The sequence below is a fragment of the Notolabrus celidotus genome, chromosome 11 (assembly GCF_009762535.1).
Source record: "Notolabrus celidotus isolate fNotCel1 chromosome 11, fNotCel1.pri, whole genome shotgun sequence".
NCBI classification, from domain to species: Eukaryota; Metazoa; Chordata; class Actinopteri; order Labriformes; family Labridae; genus Notolabrus; species Notolabrus celidotus.
The window spans coordinates 26,651,292-26,673,031 of NC_048282.1; the positions used below are offsets into that span (position 1 = coordinate 26,651,292).

The 21,740-nt window shown below is 40.7% G+C and overlaps 1 protein-coding gene across 1 annotated transcript in view; it reads right to left on the bottom strand.

The window, feature by feature from the left end:
* Window positions 1-21,740, bottom strand: part of LOC117821851 (ELKS/Rab6-interacting/CAST family member 1-like) — a 190,603-nt gene that overhangs the window by 113,525 nt on the left and 55,338 nt on the right. Inside the window, exons 10-11 of the mRNA XM_034696381.1 lie at window positions 7,464-7,601; window positions 2,712-2,897 (exon numbers count right to left, since the gene is read on the bottom strand). Coding sequence (XP_034552272.1) covers window positions 2,712-2,897; window positions 7,464-7,601 — 324 coding nt within the window. The remainder of the gene's footprint in view (window positions 1-2,711; window positions 2,898-7,463; window positions 7,602-21,740) is intronic.

Consider the following 21,740-nt stretch of genomic DNA (forward strand, 5'->3'; position numbering starts at 1 on the left):
AGCACATCTCTAGTCTGAAACACTTCAAAGTACTATTTCTGACATAAGACATCAGCTTTCAGTCAATTGTATTAGTCATTGTAAACATAGCAGTGGAAAATGTAAAAAAAAAAAAAGAAGGCTGTTCCTTCAGCCTGCTGTGAATCATGTTGTCTGACACCTACCCCCTCACAGTGGTTAAAACTATGAAAAACTACCACATGAAAACAGTCTTGTCACTGATGGTCTGTTTTGCATTTGTAGGTCATAAAGAGGCCTCAATATTAATTTTAGTCTGCTTCATCACCAGTTAAAAAACTCCTCACTGTGGCTTTACCATAACTATTTCAAAAGAATGACTATACAGAGCTTGTTTGTGCAAAATATAACTGTGTTTTCTTTTAAAGCTGACCAGTAGCAATATGCTAAAAGCATTAACACATGTGGCGAGTAAAAAATAGGATTCAGCTTATTTTTAAGGACCAAACCATTTACGGTGTATAGTTTCAATGAAAACTTGACGTACTGTAATAGCAAAACTCTTTATTTGTATCATTATAATAATTGTTTTAACAACATTTACCTATATTATACAGTATGTTTAGTTATCTATTTATTTATTTTATTTATCAGATTATTTTAAATGTGTCTCATTTTTAATTTTGCTTTCTACCCTTACTTATTTTATTAATTTACTGTATTGATTTTATTTTATTTCTAAGTATATTTTTTGATGATTATGTCTTATCATTTTACTGATTTCTGTTGTTTTCTGTATCTCTGTTTTTTTGTGAAGCACTTTGGGCTGCATGCTTGTATGTTTGAAAGGTGCTTTATAAATAAAGTTGAGTTGAGTTGTAATGTTACATCACCATAAAACATTAATTTTAAAGATGCTTTGACGATACTTTTGAGCATACCATGACATCACCATGTCCATATGATCAATCTGCAGGCTCTTAAAGAGACACTACAGTCATTTTTTACACTGTGATGGATTCCTGATATCTACAACTTTGCACTGGGCACAGAGTAATGAAATATGGAATTGACTTGCACTAATCCTGCACTGGAAGTATGTGATAGTCATTGGGGTAAATCTGTGGCAGGTTAGTTTGATCAGATTTTAATCTCAGGCATTGTGTCAGTTCACCTCTAGCCTACTGAGTATTACAGCCTCACAACCTGTCACACTCCACTGCACTACAATGGGATCAAACACACTTAAACACACACACACACACACACTGCAGAGACCAGTGTTGGGAGTAACGAGCTACATAAGTAACGCAATTACAGTAATGTATTACTTTTTGCTGCAAAGCAGTAATATACGCATTACTATTACAATCTTGGTAAAATTATACCAGTTACAAATCTCAGTAACGCGTGTTACAACACATTTTAAGTTTAAATATTTACGATATCTTTATCATAACTTACTAGACTTTGACTTTGTCTGCTTTTGTGATTCTGACGGTCATTGTTACTTATTGTATTGAGCCTTTACTGTGCCTATTCTATTAAGTTGTTAGAAGTCTTAGGGCCTACACAGTCATCATGCTATAACACATCACCCTTCACTGGATTTATAATCAGCTGCAATAAACTATATTATAGCATTTTAGAATGCTAGTCATACTTCTGCAGTTATTTCGGTGAAAGTAACTCAAATTTAGTGTAACGCATTACAATTCAGAGACAGTAATATTGTAATGTAAATACTTTCAAATGACAGTAACTACTAATATACAATTTATTACATTTTAGAAGTAACTTGCCCAACACTGGCAGAGACACACGTATGCGCTGATATCATAAATCCAAACCTTATATGTCTTTTTAGAAATCTGTGAGTTTACATAACAGGCCCTGATTGCTGCCAACTACCCAAAATAGTCCAATTATGGCACCACTTCTGTCAGAGTGTGAATCTGCCCGTTACAAAGACTTTTACCGAGCTGCTGTTGCTTTCATGTGGTGCGGCGTCAACATTCAACAAGATATCATTTCGCAGGAATGAGACGTGTGTATGCTCTTTAAGGGGAATAAAAGAAAATATTCTCATAAATTCTGGCAGGGCGAGAGTCTGTCCTGGCTTGTAAGCCTTGCAGAGGAAAAAGAGAGGGAAAAAAGACAGCGAGGCCTCTCACTTGGCACCCAAACAGGGATTGAGGGATCTTTTACATCCATAAATCACTCTCTCTTAATTCATCCCTTTATCCTGCGGGACAAAGTGCAGGCAGGCCCTTAGCTAGTTGCTAACAGTGTTCTCGATGCTTACGGGGAGGTAAGAAAGTGGAATCATTATTACTGGAGCTGTTACCAGTGTAAGTACAGGGTGCAAGTAGCGTATTACATCGAGCGAAGAGCGGTTCTTTTAATTCTTTTTGTACAATAAAAAATAATTATAAAGTGTCATGTTGTTCGTTTGAAGTGTCAAGCTGTGAAAAGCTTTGAGAAAAATATGGCCTATTTGTTTTATAATGTCTGTGAAATGAGATTTAGTGTTTGGCCTCATTTGAGAGTTTGGCACAAGTGTTGCTGCATGTGCAAGTCTGTTGTAATGTGGGTAACGATGAAATATTGATGACTGTGTGTCTGCTGGGACACAAACATGCCAGACTAGCAATTTTGAGCTGTTGTGTAACATGCAAATTCTTTCAACTGTGAGTTTGACTTAATTTCTAGTTATTGAGACTATAACGTCTACTTCAACCATCTTTACCGACCTCTCCATCGGGCCTCTGGTTCTGGGTCAGACTGGGGTTAACAGGCAGAGTCTGGGTTTTCAGGGGCTGGAGGGCTGAAAGTTTGTCCTTTAATTCCTGGTTTTCCTTCCTCATCTGTTCCAGCTCCTCCAGCCGAACCCTGTCGTCTCGCTCCTTCTGCTCGCGCAAATTCTCGATCACCCGTTCCTGAGAAATCAAAACAGCAAAAGACAAATAACACATTTATGAACAACATTAAGAAAGAGGTGTGAGTAGGAATAAAGGAAGAGGGCTCATAGCTAGAACCTGCATAAAAGTTCAAACCCACTGAAGAAATGTTATAAAATGGATGTTTTGTGATTCCCAGGGTAAAAAGGATTGTCAGTCCTGTGTGATTACAGTTCTTTCCTATCATTATTGAAAGTTTCAAGCCAGTCTCTTCCTGAATTGGCTCACCAGCGTGCTCCACAAAGTGCGGCCAAAGACAAACTCATAAATGCCCGTCATAAATAATACTACCATAAATAATAGCAGGGACATGGGGAGATGAGAGCCAACTAGGACAGAGAAGGTTGGAGGAAGGAGGAGAAGGGCTGAGAAACTGAGACAGATTTATTGAGAACAGATTGGACAGTACTGTAGATCACTTCCTTACAGCTCCGCAATGCCTTCAGCTGAACCACGTTGGAATGTTTACACCATCATTCTCTCTATTCTCTGATCACATCGGTCAGCGGGAGGACCACAGCTTTGGGCATTGGCCCGAAACCAAGCCTGCGCCATGGGTGGTGGACTATGCAAGGTGTGTGTAGTAGGTGTGTGCTACGGTGTATATGTGTGTTAAGGTGCGGAATGAAGTGATTATCAAGGTGTTTACTCAGGTGTTTATTTAGGCACAGAGTGAAACTCAGCAACGAGGCTTTACGATGTGGCATCGCTGCATGATTGGCAGCTTTAAACCCCCGGGTAATTGGACAAATACACCCACTAACTAGACCTGGCACAGCAACACACTGCACACTGGGCTTTGGGCGAGAGGGAGAAAGAGAGGGAGAGAGAGACCACATGGTTAATAGGTCCTGGGTGTTTTCCCCGCATTATGAAATATCTCTGGGATGTTTGGGGTTCAGGGAAAGAGACCAGGATGTGATAATAAAACCTGCTTCTATGAGACCAAAGTGTGGCACACAAGTAAACAGAAAGAAAACTCACATACACATACACACACTCGTACACACTAAAGAGCACGGCCAGGCTTGGGCACAATGCCCTAGCCTGTTAATTAGAACCACAGCAGTATATAGCAAACTGGCTCTGCGAGCAGGTTTGTGACAGGGTGTGTGATTAGCAACACACACACTCTCTCTTGTAAACACATTACACACACCCTGTATTGACCACAAAGTCTGAGAAGCTCGCCAATGTTCTCCTCATCACAGCCGAGTTATATGTAGGCTGCATCAGAAGTGGTTTCTGGGTAAACAGATGGGCTGAGGCAAAGAAAAGAGATTTAAAGTTTATTGCGCCATTATAATATTCATTTCAAAGTCTGTCGGCAACGAAAACAAAACTAGGTGATAAAAAACATTCTAAGTGAAAACATATATGTGCTGTGTCGAGGCTTTGTTCTAAACACAATGAAACCCACATCTCGTCTGCTAATAGACTGATCTCCAAGAGCAAAGACTTTTATTGAGTTGCAAAAATCTGATTTGAAAGTAATTGAACTTGAATCTGGATTTAACGACAGCTTTAGAAAGGTTGTTAATTCAGGCAGAGGATTGGTTCAGGCTGAATATCAAACTACCAAATTTATCCCACTGACAGAAACTTGTTCAACACAAGGCTTTATGTGATTTAGCTGTATTAAATATTACTAAACTATGGGACTGATTTATAAAATTAAACTGTAAGAAATTGAGGGATCAGACTGTCAAAAAGGGGGAGAAGCTGAGCTTAAGTAGCTGGAGTGATGAGGCGGTAAACGGTTTTGAATAGCAGTTCATTTTACAATCAGTGATGCCATGAGGGGAACAAAGAAAACATGCTCAAAGAAGCCAAAATACTCCTGTCTTTATGGAGGATTTTTTCTAATTGGACAAAGAAATCAGATCACTTTGTTTTACTTGAGCCATCTACGATGAGTTTAACAACACTGTGGCTAAGCTGTTTATAATAAGCTCTATAATGATTGGTTGATGGGGGAGAAATGGCTTCAGTTTATCTAGTTTATTTAGACTTGGCCAAGACCAGAGTGCACAGATACCAAGGGAAGACTTGACTTTTAAGGATCAAGACCAAGGCAGGGTGAGACCAGGATAAGACTAACACCATATACTGTACTGTATATCAGTTGAAGGCCCTCCTCCAGTCGTCTTCATCCACTCCTGCTTGTGTGCAGTTAACATGACACTCACTTGACCGTGACATTGGGAAGGTTGCGTGAATAACCAGGGAGGGAAATAGCAAACTTCACATGAACTACAAATAAAGTTAGTTGTTTAAGAAAAAGGTGTTTTCCTTGTACTCACAGAAATGGCGCGGACAAATAACCACCATAATCAGTGACTACTGCTACTACTATCTGCTTCATCAGTAATCCTTGCACTTGATTTGTAACTTCAGAGACCATAGTGCCACCAATGCTGTTTACTTGCACACCACCCTCCATCTTTCTGAGCCTTTCCTCTTCATGTTGTGCTGCTTGTTGATTTAGCTCACTACTAGAACAGTGTTGATTTCCACTCGTGTCACATGGGGAAGATAACTGTTGGATGCACCTTTTGAAATTCAATCATGGAAATTCCTTTTGAATACTTTCTCCTGACCTTTCTCCTTCAGTTCGTGACTCTTGCATGCCCTTGGCCAGCCAGAGAACGAATAACAAACAGAAACATAGAACAACAGATGTAAAGGAACAAACATAAACACACAGAGTATGCACACATTTGATCACATTAAAAAATATGGCAGCCACTGGAAAACACGCAGAGCACAGACATCCACATCTGTCCTAACGGAGAACTCTATAAACTTTTTATCAGGAGCAAATGCCAACGAAAAGTAAACCAGCATTCATCTTTTAGCCTGCAGTACAAACAAACATGTGCAAACAATGGGAACCATTTTTCTGCCGACAATGCCAAAGCAATCATTTCTTTAGACTGCAGGACCAACAAATGCGTGCTAAGAACAACCTTAAACATGCAGCAAAGTGAAGAAACACTAAGAAACCCTGCAGTCAAGCTCAGTCAGTTACATGTAGAGTGTGTATATACTTGCAAACAAGAATCTGACATCTCCATGATCATTGTCGGGACAGCGAAGAACATCAAAGTGTTCAATTCTGGCTCCAATTAGAAGTCACTGGCACTGTTTAACCATGAATGCAAGTTCATAAACACATCCCTAAAGGCTTGTGTCAATGAGAAAAAAAACATCATTAGCATTAGAATTCCAGCTTCCCACAAGTATCCCTTTTTTCACCAAGGAATACAACAACAGGAGCGGGGCTTTATTGGGTGAATAACCTGTTCGACGAAAAGCGCTGCATTTTTACCGAAAAACAAAACACCACAGTGGCCGACGAGTCCATTCATCTTTGAGTGTTAGTGGGAGCATGCTCGCTCAATTGTGTTGAGGTGAGCCTTTATGGAGACCAGCTGCTGTCTCATGTTGCCAGAAAACAACAAACGCTGAATGTTTACGACCAACATCCAGGCCATCCACTCGCCCGTTCATCCATATGGAGCTGGTCTGCTTGGTTCACCTCAATTCACATGCCAGACATTCAAGCTCTGTGATTTTCACACTGCAATAAATTCAATGCATCTTCCCATACGTATGAATGCATAGTATCATGTGTCTGTATTTCCCAACATCAGAGGTAAGTGATAAGGTTAGAAAAGCTGGATAGACTGCATTCTTTATATAGCATAGAAACTTCACAGTATATCATGCCTGTGCTGTCTCCCTCATTATGCTCACTCACGAACACAATAGCTAATTTTTTCTTCTATATGTTCTTGGCAGTGTTATCTGAATATCCATCCCTGTCTAATCCTTACTGTATTTTCCTTGCCAGCTCTCCGCTTTCCTTTCTTCTTTCATATGTCTCGCAGAAGTTACTAATTTTTCACTTCTGCCTCCACCCGTGCATTCCTTGACCTCTCCCTCCCTCCTAGACCACCTCTTCCATCAGACCTGTGCCTCTCCTGCCATTTCAATTTTCCATTCCTCCATTCCTCCCCTTTTCAAAACTTCTATCCTCCTATTATTCTATATTTCATTCCCTCCCCGTGTTAAACTCAGTTACAGACGAGGACTAATCCTCCGTCTATGTTCACTCTGGACCTCCCTCCTCTCAGTGCCTTCTTTCTTTCTTTTTGCTGTTTTTAGACAGGACCTCATCTAGTGTGGCCCAAAGTCCATAAATTAGGAGTCTGTGTCAGTAAATTATGGCAGTGAGTCATAGCAAAGGCAACTTAATTAAGCTGTGTGATGTATACAAGCTTCCTGAAAGACCAGTGTGCCTCAGTGGGTAAAAATTTCCAGGCGCTTCAAGACCAACTGGTGGTCTAATGGTTTCATTTGTGAGTTTTTACTGTTCAAACCTGTCACACACGTTTTTGAATGTGGGTTAGTCTTTCCACTTTTCATCCAGTAACTTTTCAAAAGAAGTTAAATGTCAGCTTTGTCAAGCTGGAGCATTTAAATGAAGCTTTTTTTTTATAGCCTCCACATTCACCTCCTTCTAAAACCCCTGCTCTGTACCTTTTCAGATAGGGCTTCCTCCAGTGTGGCCAGGGCTGTGTCTGTGTTGCTCGAGTCAGTCTGAAGGCCCTGGACTCTTTCTCTTAAACCAGCCAGCTGTTTGTCCTTATCCTTCAACTGCTCCAACAGGTTCTCAATCTGAGGAGAGACGGAAAGACAGAGGAAAAGGAGTGTGGGTTAGCAGAGAATTGATGTTAAACAACAACATAAAAAAGAGATTGATTTGTAACATCAGAAGTTAATACTGAACATAAAAATCTAAGTAGCATTCAGTGTACAGCTGTACTAACATCACTCTGACGATGAACCTTTTGGAATGAGAGATAAAGTCAATGGGAAAGTGCAAAATAACAACAACATCAGTTTCTCTTGAGGCCACTTGAGGCAGAGTATCAAAGACAGTCAACCCCCTTCAGGCCCAGCATTACAACGCCCAAATTTACAGCAGAAGTAAACACGTTTAAGGCCTCATCTTTATAAGTTATTTATCTATTCAAAACAACTTGACCAGGTGCAGAAGCTCTCACAGCTCCCTTAGTTCAGGTAATAAAAATCTCCGGCCAACTACTCCCAAATCTCTAATCTCATTCTGTGTGTTGGCCAGCTCATTTGCCAGCTAACAAAATTAGCCCTGAGCACAGACTTTAAAGCAGGGGTGTCAAACATGCGACCCGCAGGCCACAACCAGCCCGCCAGAGGTTCCAATCCGGCCCATGGAACGACTTTGAAAAGTCAAAAAAGTACAGAGAAGACATTAACTAGGGGCGCTGGTGGCCTAGCAGTCTAAGCGCCCCACACACAGAGGCTATAGCCCTCGTCGCAGGGGTCGCTGGTTTGATTCCCGGTCGGTCGACCATCTCCTGCATGTCCCCCCCCGCTCTCCACTCCCCACACTTCCTGTCTCTCTTCAGCTGTCCTATACAATAAACGCAAAAAGGCCCAAAAAATATAACTAAAAAAATAAATAATCATTAACTGCAATTTTTCAATAAAAGTAACTACTATTTGAAATTCGCCTTCTGGGGGTCACATAAAATCATAGTGCTGATGGAGCGCACCTAAACGGCACTTTTCTTCTCAAAGTGAGAAAATAGATTACTTGCTGTTTGCATAATCCAACAGCTCTTTTGGTAGAAAGATAGTTCATTAAGTGTGAACATTTTCAGAATGTACTTGTACTTTTTTGCACTAAAACAAAGGGAAAATTTAGAGTTGTCTTTATTTATAGGTTACTATGTTGTGATTTTACTGGTCCAGCCCACTTCGGATCAACTTGGGCTGTATGTGGCCCCTGAACTGAAATGAGTTTGATGCCCCTGCAATCTTTGAACATTTGTGTTTGCTAATCCCCAGCTACTCTCCAATGCCACCCTTTCATCCAAATATGATCCCTGTAGGCTTCTGAAAACCAACGTAGGGATGGCTTCAAGTTGGTTTTCCAAATTCAGAACCAACCATTGGGTGTCATCACATTCCCAACTTCCATCATTGAAACAGTCTATGGTTTTAAAAGAGTAAATGGGGCACATACTCTACCAAGTGAGCTAAACCAGCACCCCAGAAGTCTAGAGGACAGTGAAATCAGCACTAATCAAACAAACTTCAGCACTACTTCAAGAGTGTCATACTAAGAGTTAAGTCAGCCCCATTTACTTTGTGACTTATTCGTCTCTGCATCTGATTCTCTGTGGCTAACCTCATGCCGATAAAGTGCCGGTGTAATAGCCAGTTGTGGTTTTCAACAGCCTTTATCTGATGGACATTTGCAAAACAGAACACAAACACACAAAAGACAGATGCACAGACACTTTGAACCGTACAGGCAAAAACACAAACACAAAATGCTCCGGGCTGCACCAAACAAAACACTAGCAGATGCAGCTGGGGTAGGACACAGTGCAATGAGACTCCAGAGGTCTACAAATCAGTTACAAAGGGACAGCACATCTGGTGACAGGAAATTGGGACTTGTTTATGCCTTCTAATTCCGACAAGCACATTGTACATTCTTCACAATTCTGCATAAATGTCACTTAAGACAAAGAAAAGTAGTGAGACTTAGACCTACGGACTGGCAAAGAGCATCTTTTTTCCTGTCTCCCACTCAATCATCTCAAGTGTTTTTTTCTTCTTCTCTTCCAGACATACAAAGCACCATTCACTTCATGCTGCAAAGCATTAATACCACATTTGACCCAAGTGGTCCTTTCTCAGATTAGGTCTGGTGTTGTACAAAAGGAAGGAAAATGCACCGAAAAGAAGTCATTATTTAATGAACATGAGAATCCAATAAAAACAAGAAAAGCACTTCAGGCAACATTTTAACTGAAATTGTGACAGGGCAAAAAAATGTCCTGTGGGGAGATAAAAGCTGCATTCCAGTCATGGGTACATTGATAGATAATGTCCAAATCTCCATGTCTATTTTACAAATGAATCCAATTAGACTGTGGACTTTGGTGTTCTCAGCTCCCTGGAGGGAAAGAGCGCTGATTTAAAAGAGCCATCTTGGATTTTGGCGATGAAGGCGGGTAGGGGGGTGGGGTGGGAAAAGCGGTGAGAAGCCTTCAGCAGATCTTGATAGGTTAATAGTAGTCATTACACAACCAAGCTGAAGGCTCTGGTAGGACGGTGAACAAGCGATAGGGACATTAAACCCTTCAGGGAATGATGGGAAAGCTTCACACTACCACGTTCAGATAAAATTCCCAGAAACTCCTGATTGCCATGGGTGTGTTCGATGAGATTTCAGGGTGGACACCGGGCTGGAGAAGTACTTTGGCTCGTTTTCCAATGGACGCAGACAGTTGAGCACTAAAGCCATCATAACACACACACAGTCTCCACAATGTCCACACCATATAGCACCAGCTTACACAAGCCTGGCGCTTAAACATGCTTATCTCCATCTGAGGTAAACACAGAAGGAAGTACAAACAAACCCAATATCCTGGCCTGTAGATATAGCAGCTCAGTGGCTTTCACATAAACTTGTTCTCCTGAATATTCACCCAAATGTATACATATACATTCATATGCAGCCTCGTTTCTGTCACTATGGGTACCACAAGGCCCTATTTCAGGTTTAATTGAGTATGTTGCCTCTGGTCTTAGATAAATGATTACATTCTTCACCAGCCGTACGTTTGCTTTGGCTCTGTCTTCCAAAATAACAACCCCACCATGAAATATTTAGCCTTGTCGCTGGGCCTTCTGTGAAATTGTGCAGAAAAACGTCCGACACAACTTAAATTGGCGGATGAGAACGAGTCACGTGAGCGATGGATATGGGAAAAGAGGGCGAGGAATTCTGGACAAGTTCTGAAAGTCAAAACACAGTCTGTGAAGAGAAATGCTGGCTGCGGACAGGAGAGGCGCGGGGCAGCTGTTTGCCTTTCTGGGAGAGAGAGGGGCCTCTCCTGCAGTAGCTCTATTGTTATGATGAGAACAGCAGTCATTCATTTCATCTCCCTGTGTGTGAGGCTACCTCAGACTATACTCCCGCATCTTTCTCTCTCTCTCTCTCTTTCTCTCTCTGTCTCTCTTTTGCACACACAGAGGCTTTTATCATTATACCACAGTGCATATGTCATCCCACTCTCAAACCGCACACACCTCCCGCCACAGTAGACCACCAACGATAGGCAGCTAAAGGCCAGGCACTGCGGTGTGGACTGTCTGTCTCAGTGAGTGTGTATCCTCTTGAGACACCATGACGTCTGTGTAAGTCATCCCCCCACACACACACACAGCTCCCCATTGTTTACAAGCATACTGTTTTCATTCTGATAACTTTATCGACAAGCTGATAGTACGGGGCCAGGTTCTGCTCCAAAAGAGGGGGTGTTGATGCATGGTTACCATTTACTGACCTTGACTTTGTGCATAGTATTGACAGTTTCTGCTGCAAAACACTGCTGAGGTACTTTATAACAAGGTTGTCAAATTTTTCAATCCTTTGATACAAGAACAAGACATTATTTTCTGGTGTGTCACGGTGGTTGCTCTCTAATGAAATACATCCACAACTCTTCAAAGGTGTCTGGTTTTGTTTTATTTGCAGTGCGTCATCCTGCACTGTACATGCCTCTGCTTCGCTTTCCTCTTCCGCACATCTGAAGCTCTGACATTGCCCAAGCGCAACACAAACTGGTCTGCAAATTTGGGTGTTTTGTCAATTCCCCTCAGCGTCTCATAATGATGAAAATAGTATGTTTATGTCTGCTGCAGACAGCCAGAGACTGGAGCAGAGAGAGATAGTGATGTAACCTGTTCCTTTTATGTTTTTTGATTCATCCTGACCTGCAGACTGTTGGCTGTGAGCACCACACCACTGCACAATGATTTTACACTATACAGTAGAATTTCCAAAATATGAAACTTTGAAAATTCAGGAGGAAGGCATAAACACACGACCACCAAAGACTTCTTCTTGATCATGAACAATAATCCAGAATAATCCTTGATCTGCATGTTATTTTTGAGGAAAACTGTCCTTGCAAAGCCTTTCTTCACTTTTTACAGAAGGTCAAATGTTGGTCTGTTTTTTAATTACCAGCAGAATGTAGTGCTGTACTAAAAAAGAGAGTGACTCTGTTTTTGGTAGGAGTAAATATTTTGTTGGCAAAGTACCAAAGTGGGTATCCATATCATTTGATTTTTACGAGTATCCTGTAATAATAATAATACTAATAATAATAATAATTTGGAGCGCATTTCAAATGCAACAACAATATTCATACAACATGAAGAAGTGAAAAAAAAGTATAAATTCTGGAATTGTGACAACATTGCTTTAAACAAAAAACAAGAATTTAACACTGACATAATGGGAAAAACACAAGGTGTGGAATGGGGCTTTAAAGTTCCTGTTTTTGGTATTGTCACATTATTATTGTTAAAAAAATGAACTGCATTATTATCAGTGAAAAATCTCTTTGTTTTTACCTTTAAAAAATTTGAAAATGACACAAAAAAAATCAAAAAATGGCACAAATGACACAAAAAAAATTGGCTCACAAATGACACAAAAAAAATAAAAATGACACAAATAAAATGCCGGTATAGGGTTGAAATCTCAAAAAGTCTCTGACTTATTCATGTGTAGAATTTATAAAGTTAACTGTTGTCAAAACAGTTTGGGATTCTCTATATGGGAGGTGTTCTTTAGCAATGTGTTAGTAGTCCTAAGCCCCTTCCACAAATGCACTCCACTCCTAAAATTTCCAGGTTGGGTGCATGTGTGAACGCAAACAGTCCAATCGGTTTTCCCCAACTTTATACACACTTTTTTTCTGCCAGCTCCGAAAGTGAAAGGATCCCAAGTCGGGGTGAGCTGATGTGAAGCTGGTAATACTTAAGAACATTCAGACATTCAGTGGGCGGGATGGTGATGTCATTCACATTTAGTTTCTCATAGTTGCCTGTATATTTGTTTTTCACTTTTGAGTTTGTCTTACGGAAACTTGCCTCGTAAATGTTGAAGTAAAATCAACACAAAAACCGTCCCATCAAAGAGGACTCCCCCTCTCCCTGCACACTCTACCCAGCGACCCCCCACCTGAACTTCAACCAAAGGGAGTATTGAGAGAGTGCGTATGAGACAGATTATCTTGAGGTGCACATTTGAAAAGCAGTTCCTCAAAATATCAGGGCCTGAGTATCCAGAAATGATTCAAACAAGAAGGGCTCTAATGTTAAAGAGAAACGTTAGTGAAACAGTATCAGGCCGAATCCTTGGCAAAACATTTTGATCTAAAGCTTGAAGCTTGTTTCAGAACAAAACCACAAACCCGGTCAACCCGTCTGTCTTCCATCCAAACTAAAATGTAGAACTCTGCGGCCTCCGGGGAGTCGTTTCTGCACAACACAAAGGAGACCAGCGTGGACCATGACCACCATAAAAATATAATCATTTGTATTTTTAAAACTCTTTTGGACCAATAAAAATACCAAACAATAATTGGTCACCCTTTTCTGACAGGCGACTCATTTCTCTTAGCTTGTCATCGCCTCTGAAAATATGACAGGGACAGTTGTAAAACCCAAAGATTCTGGCTTTGGCACACATGTACACACATGCAGAGGCACGCACACACAAATACACGGCGCACAATAACCGCAAACTGGACAATATGTAGTAACAGTGTGTGTACTTCCCCTGAGAAATCTAGGTCAAAGTCAGAAACATGATGAAAGACTCCAAACTGGAAATATCAAATTGCTGCTTCAACCGCGCCACAATCACACACTGCGATCCAAGTAAAGCATATTAAACATGGAACTTTGAGATTTTTGTGTGTGTTTCAGTATACTAAAACATGTAAACCTGCATACTGTTCCCATCTCCTCCCATTAAAGCTTGTTGATTCCTTGATAAAGGACTTCCTCCTGGAGTGAGTGCTCAGATGTGGCTCTTCAAAGAGAAACACAGCTCGGGTTGAAAGGCTCAGGAAAGACAGTGACCTTTTCAGTGTGAGGAGGGTGTGTGTGCACTTCATTTAACCCTTGTTCCACCAACACTCCCCACCACCATCCCGTCCCTGCCTGAGAAACAGAGTAACGCGGACAACACTGTCAGACTCTGGTGGATCATATACTGAGTGAGCTGGCGCCCCCATGTGGTGACTTTCTGCCACAGGTTTCATTTATGTACAAATGACAACTCCTGAGGAAACTTAAAATGAAAAATATGTTTTATTGGTCCCAGATTTACTGGCACAATTTCACTTCTACGTGCTAACTTACGGTAGACTTCTTTCTTAAGAGTTAAAGCTTAACACCAAACTGTCAGGAAAATTTCATCTGCAGAAATCACTCTAAAAATCGGACACTATATCTACCTCACCAGAGCTCAAAACTGTGAAGACGACTGTACAACAAGAAAACCTGACACAGAGACCCTTACAGCAAGAAATCACACCTCTCCCCCACTTCCCTCGGATGAACTTCCTGATGTCACGCTGCTTTGCCTGAGGAGAAATTACTCATCTGTTACAGACCAGAACGACGGAGAACAGTGACTTCATATGATGAGTTGTACCCAGGAGAGGAAGGAAGAGAAAGGGGAGGGTCAAGAGGCACAATGTTCAGGATCTGAAGTCATCCAAACAAAGTCAAGGTCATTCTATAGTTTCTGAGAGAGAAAAGTTTGATTTCTTTTCCTTCCAAATGTCACAAAAAAAGATGGAGATCTTCCACCCAAGGGGTGTAACAAATCACGATTTGCAGAGTTCAGATCTTATCACAGAACAGGTCATTTTTCTGCTCTGCTCCTCACAAAGCCGTGACTTTAACTGTGCATTACAAATCCCAATGAATCACAGTGCTTCTCCATGCATCTGGTTAATGCATGTCATGCTAAACTGATGAACACATCACAACCCATTAACACAACTCCAAATAATTCAGGCAGTCAGATAAAACTGAATTCCTCTTTTATATAAACAGTATTTGTTAAGTTCGTTAGGAACGTCAACATTACAAATAAAACCCTCTTTGAATAACATGTTTTCCGTAATCCACAATAACAAGTCTTCTTTTTTTTAACCTTGTATGAGCTTTGAAATCTTCAACACAACACACACACATCATATATCTTTGCCTTGAGTCCACTGACAGCCTCTGCAGCACATGTGTGAGTTTGATGAAACACCAAACAGGTAGCTTGTGTTTGAGGACCATATCATCACTTTGTGGACCAATCACAGCGCTGTATGATGGGGTTTGAGTACTATAAAGCTTGTAGCTTTATATAGACTCCAGCAGACTGAGAGATAACTACTACTAAATGTTCTTACCATTATTTAAAAAAAAGACTGAGCTGTGTTCCCATTTATACAGCAGATTAGTATTGCAGCTACATGTTTGCTCTCTTTTTCACCGAGGCTGTGTGCAGGTATTTATTCGGGTGATATTCCGTCATGGATCAACTTTGATCTGTTGAACCATTATTGCTCCCTGATGAAATCAAGAAAAAGAGTCTTTGTCTCTGCTCTTTAGATCTTTTTGCCAACTATTATAAAACAAAAAAAAAGCATGGGCACAATCGAACAAAAACATGTATTGAGCCATTCTCTACCTGCATGTGTGCTAGCATGCCTTTGTCTCTTTGTCTCTCTCTCTTCTACCGAATTTTCTTTTGCCTCCAAACCAAAAAGCCCCGTGCACAGGCAGGACCCAGAGTTAACAAGCCAAACGAGCAGGTTGTTGCCTAACCTGAAGCCAAGCAAAGAAACGATCCGTCAAAGTCAAACTGGGAGAAAAGTGAAAGAGACAGAATTTTCTACGGGTTTCACTGTGATTAGGACCAGTGAGCGAGTTTTCATTTTGCTATAAGCATCAGTGCCTGTTCAGAAATACAAAGGTGCTCTGTGTCCATCAGAAACACACACATACACATGTGAGCTCATTCGAATGCAAGGACACAGGCACACAAACATACACAAAAGCAGAGAGTTACTCTCTTTATGAATACAAACGTGCACATGATGAGCCACATGGAGCAATATTTACAAGTGTTTGTGAAGACATACAGCCACATCAAAAGTCCTTGATTATTATTGACAACTTTTGCACAACTTTATAAAGATTATATAAAAGAGCAGCACATCCAGAATGAAAGAAGAGGATGGTAGTGTATAAAGAAAACAAAATATGACTCAAAAAATGAGGTGACATTCCCCTAAAATCAAATGTAGTGGCCAAAGTAGTGGGGCGCCTATTTCACACATGTCAAGATTTAACAACAACTTACTTACAAAATTAATTTACTTTATAGGATACCAAAAAAATAAAAACATGATGTGGAAAAAAAAATCGTTGCATGTGGTTGAAACTCCAAGAGGAGGCCAAGGAACTGCAGATAAGATCTCCTCAACAGATGAGAGCAGCTGCCATCATCAGCAAGGTGGTGACGAGGCAAAGGTTCACTGAATGATTTCAACAGTGCGTGTCAGCTAAAAGCACATTACAGTCACGTTCTGCCTAACTTAGAACACTCACACCTTCCTGTCACTGAACCCAAAAAGAGTCCTTTCTGGGTAATGTTCTGAAGAAACCACAGGATAGCAACAAGATCCAAATTTCATTACAGTAAGAATTATGTTAAATCAAAATTGCCTGTTATAAGATACAGTACTGACTGATTTTGAGGTAACGTGAGCAGCATGTGAGTTATTTCAAGGGTTGCAACTAATCTTTGTGAAACAATACAACTGGAGAAGGAAATGTGTCTAAAAAGCTGGTTTGCATCTGAAATCAATAAAAGCAAAAAACACCTAAAGAGTGTTGGTCTCAGGGTTTTGTAAACTACTGTCTAATGTCTGAAAAAGAAAAACTATTAACAGTTATTGGAACATAAATATTGAAGGAGCATGAGAAATGCAGCCTGCTGTTTGTATATTGCATAAAGACACCCGCATATGGAAACGCATATGTAAACAGGAAACCTTATCCACTTGTCTGACTCTGTTCGGCTATTGCAACATGTGGCTTATTCCGAATATCCAGTGCTAATCTCTGAGGGATACAAACATACACAAACGCACAAACGCACAATCAGGCTGTGATTATTATCATAAATGTCGGGCCAGGTTCAAGCAATGGGGGCTGCATATTGCACTTACACATATGACAAGCAGACATCCTCCCCCTCTCCCTGCTCATTCCCTCAGAGAGTCATTCACACAGAGACCCCTGCTGCATTCATACATATCAAACAGACACCAACACACAGCCGCATTTTTATACACACACACACACACACACCACACAGTTGCAGACATGCACGGAGGCACAACGAGAAAGACGAAACGAATGTTGTTTTCATAGTGATTTCTCCTGCTCGACCACAGAGCTGAAATGAGCAGGGAGAGACTTCTGCAGACCCCGAGCTGCTCAATGAAGACGGATTGCACTTGTGCAAGCGGGGCTGTACGTGAGCGTGAGTGTGTCTGTGTGTGTGCCGGCCAAGTTGATCCACGTCCATGCTCTTTAGGCTCAAGACCCTATCTCTGCCCCCCTCAGCTGTGGAATGCTGCAGTGATTGCTGGGTAATTACCCCGACGCTTTATTCCTCTGCTCCCAGCACCATTAGTATTAATTCTTTTCTTTTTCTTCTGTTGGAAAAGAAGAGGGAAAGGGAGCCCTTTGATCTGAAAGAATAGAGAGAAAGAGAGAAGGAGAAGGGGAGAGGGAGAGAAAGAAAGGAAGAGAGAGAATGGAAGAGAGAGAAATTAAGAGTAAGGGAGAGAAAGGAAAAGGGAGAAAGGGAGAGGGAGAGAGAGAAAGAGAGAGAGAGAAAGGAAGAAGGAGAAGGGGAGAGGGAGAAAGAGAGAAAGGAAGAGAGAGAGAGAGAACGGAAAAGGGAGAAATAAAGAGGGAGAAAGAAAGAAAGAAAGAAAGAAAGAAAGACAGAGAGAGAGAAAGAAAGAGAGAGATTGAGAGGCAGAGAGGGAGAGAGAGAGAAAGGAAGAGGGAGAATGAGAAACAGAGATGGAGAAAAAGGAACAGAAAAAGAGATAAAGAATAAAGAGAAAGAAAAGAGAGGGAGAGAACGGAAGAAAAAGGGAAAAAGGAAGAAGGATGAAAGAAAGAAAAGGGGAAGAAAGGAAGAGGGAGAGGAACTGAGAGAAAGGAAGGGAAGAAGGGGAGAGAGAAAGAAAGGGAGGAAGAAAAAGGAAGAGAGAGAGAAAAGGAGGAGAGAAAGGAGAGAGAGAGAAAAGAGAAGGATAGAAAAGAGGAAAGAGAGAAATAAAAGAGAAGGAGAGAAAGGAACAGAGATAGACGAGAAAGTGAAGAGGGAGTGAGAGAATAAGAGAGAGAGGGAGAAAATAAGAGATAGAAAGGGAATGGGAGAGAGAAGGAAGAGAGAAAGAAAGACATATATCTGAGTAGCAAGGAGAAGGAAAAAGGAAGAAAGAATGAAAAAAAAAGGGCATATGAAGATAAAAAGAAGTAAAAAAAACAAAAAAACAAAAAAGTTAAGGCAGTTAAGACAAAGAAAGAAAGAAAGAAAGAAAGAAAGAAAGAAAGAAAGAAAGAAAGAAAGAAAGAAAGAAAGACCTGGTAGGACTACTGCAGCCATGTCTAATGAAGCCCCTGATGAGAAGTCTGTACAGGTCTCTGGTCAGGCAGGTCGGTCACTTCTTACAGTACACATATAGGCCAGCTGAAAGAAGGGGTTGATATCTGATGCACTCTAACTGAAAGGGTTTCAGGTCTCACTGTATGCAACACGACCACTTCACTGCCAACAGGTTAAGCTGAAACAGGTCAGTTTGAATTAAGGCTTGTGTCATCATCAGGATACAGTCAGAGAGAGTCATTACACACATCTGAAGTGAAACGCACGTGTTGCGGTCAGGAGGAAGAAGAAGACAGACTTGAATAGCTGGAGTCTGACATGTGGCCCGATACTGGGTTTGTCTTGACTGATGTGTAGCCTGGCTCCAATCAGGCAGCCTCAGGCTCTCACCATTAACCCTGGCTGATTGCTGATAGGGGCAAAGTGGGACACAGGGAGGGGGGGCATATCACAGGCTGTTTACCGGAACCTCCTCAGCTCCAACAGGCTTATCTGTAACCATGTCTCTGTGCTGTGATTGGTCAGATGGAATCCATTAGGATGAAAGGCATTGGCTGCCTCATCGCCGATCTATCAAGATCACACACGAATACACACACATGCAGAAGATGCACATTACAGTTAAGAGTTCAGAGGATCTCTGAGAAATGCAGATCTTACGCAATGAGCCTGGATTATTGCTGTATAATGTATCTGACAGTAAATCAAGTTAGGTATGTTTGTCTATGCACTTTTTGTTAACTCAAATTGTGCTGAACATACATCTTTAGAGCACCAACATTTGGGAGGTCAGTGCAATTGGCAAATTTTGGTCATTACAACAAAAATGCTTAAAGCTACTGTGAGGAACTTTCTGTTTGTGTTGATTTTGGCGCCCCCCTGTGGCCAAAATTATACAACTCAACTCATCTCAACTCAACTCAACTTTATTTATATAGCACCTTTCATTCATAAAAACATCTAGCCCAAAGTGCTTCAAAGAATAACAGAGACAGAAAACAACAGCAATGGTAAAATTATAAAAGGCATGATTATAAATAAAACACTTAAAAATAAAATAAAATCAATACAGTAAAATTAATAAAATAAGTCATAGTGGAAAGGAAAGTTAAAAATAAGGTTGCGTTAACAAGATCAGATGAATACAAGAAATAAATAGATAAATAAATAATTAGGTAAGATAAATACATGTTAAATCATGATTAAAATAGTAATGATTAAAATAATAATGATTAATAATAAAAATAATAATGATTAAAATAATAATAAAAATAATAAAAATAATAATGATTAAAATAATAATGGTTAAATTAATAATGATTAAAATAATAATTAAAATAATTAAAATAATAATGCAGGGCTAAAAATAAATTACTCCAAATTAAAAGCTAGATTAAAAAGGTAAGTCTTAAATTCACTTTTGAACTTCTTCTCCTTTTGCTGATCTTCTCTTCTGCATGAGTTTGATTTCTGACAGAAATTCTCATCCTGCCTTCTTTTAATAAAACATATCACACACTGATTATTTACTGTGGAAAAGATAAATATAAGGGATTACGTCACCATGCTGTAAATCGCCTTTTCTGACACCTGCTCCCTCATAGCAGTTGCAGACATTAAAAATCAAGCTATAGAAACTGCAATCTTTTTGCTAATAGTCTTGTGTGCTTTAGTTGGTCAAAATGAGGCCTCTCTGTTGATTTCAGTTTGTTTCATAACCATTTAAAAAATTCCCCACAGGAGCTTTAAGATTAGTTATTCTCTGATTTACATCAGGAAATATCTAACCAGAGAGTAAACAAGACGAAGAGTCTGACTGTGTATCTGATGCCAACTTGCTGAGGTCATATTTCATTTACTAATCAAGAAATGTTGAGGTTTAAGACCCAGCTTGAGTAATGGCACGTCATTTGACATCATTAGCTTTTCTAGTTGGCTAACTTTGAAAATGAGTGTTTTAGGAAGCAGTTTAAATTTGGAAAGAGAGAAGATTGTTGAGCAGAACTGTTTGTTTATTCACAGTACTTATGCTTGGACACCCTCACACACGCTAAACACTGTGCCAATGCCGGGCTAATATTTTGCACTTCCCCGTCATATCTTTCGGCATCAAACTCCAGAGTGCCTGTGTGTTTTTTCAGGGTGGTGCATAAAATGTGGAGGAAGGGAGAGTAAAAACGGAGAGAGCACAGTCTGCAGGGCTACAGTAGTTTGTACAAATGAGTACAACAATAACAGAAGACAGTCATTAGATGCTATGCAGCTGTTGATTCAACAAGGGACGTGAACATGGGGTGTATTTCATCGAAACCAAAAGCTTCTAAAATGAGGAAAAATGGACGGCCAGAAGAGCAACTGCTCCACAGAGAGAGACATCAAAGCAGGGGAAAGGAAAGAGAGGAAATGTAGAAGGCCAGAGAACATCTCTATTTATCTCTATATCACTCTCTCGCTCTACTTTTTCCCACAATCAAAGGCCCAGCCGTGCCGATGACACCGGGCCAGACCCAGCGATGACACCAGGCCGGAGCAAGTGCTGAAAGAGTCTGGCAGAGGGGGCACTGAAACAGAGCTGGGATCCCCTGAGAAAGAACCTGCGAGACACTATCATAACTAACAGAGACCCTTGTGTACAGGACATCCTTCTATTAAGACACACACACACACACACACACACACACACACACATACACACACACACACACACACACACACACACACACACACACACACACACACACACACACACACACACACACACACACACAAATGCCTGATGCAGCCCAAGTAGACGTAACTAAATCTCTCTGTCTGTGGTTGCTATAGGAAGGGAACCTGATAGGGGATACTATACTTCCATGCACACAGCCAGCCCTTTTTTTTTTTTCAAAGCATGAATATGGATCGAGACGACCACAATGTTTGAACATGAATAACACATGTACGCCAAAACCACACCACAACTGGCCCTGCATGTCTACCTCCCACGCCCCTCACCCCCCAAGTGAAAGAAAAAAAAAACACAGAAACCCAAAATGAAAAAATAAATAAGTAAATGCATCATTATGAATTGGTCACGGTCTCATAGACCGAGGGCTCAAACAGAGCAGCAACTGTTCTGTGTTGTGATACGTAAGACTGAAAATATCTGCACTGACCTATCATGTGTATGTCCTTTTTTTCCATTTGAA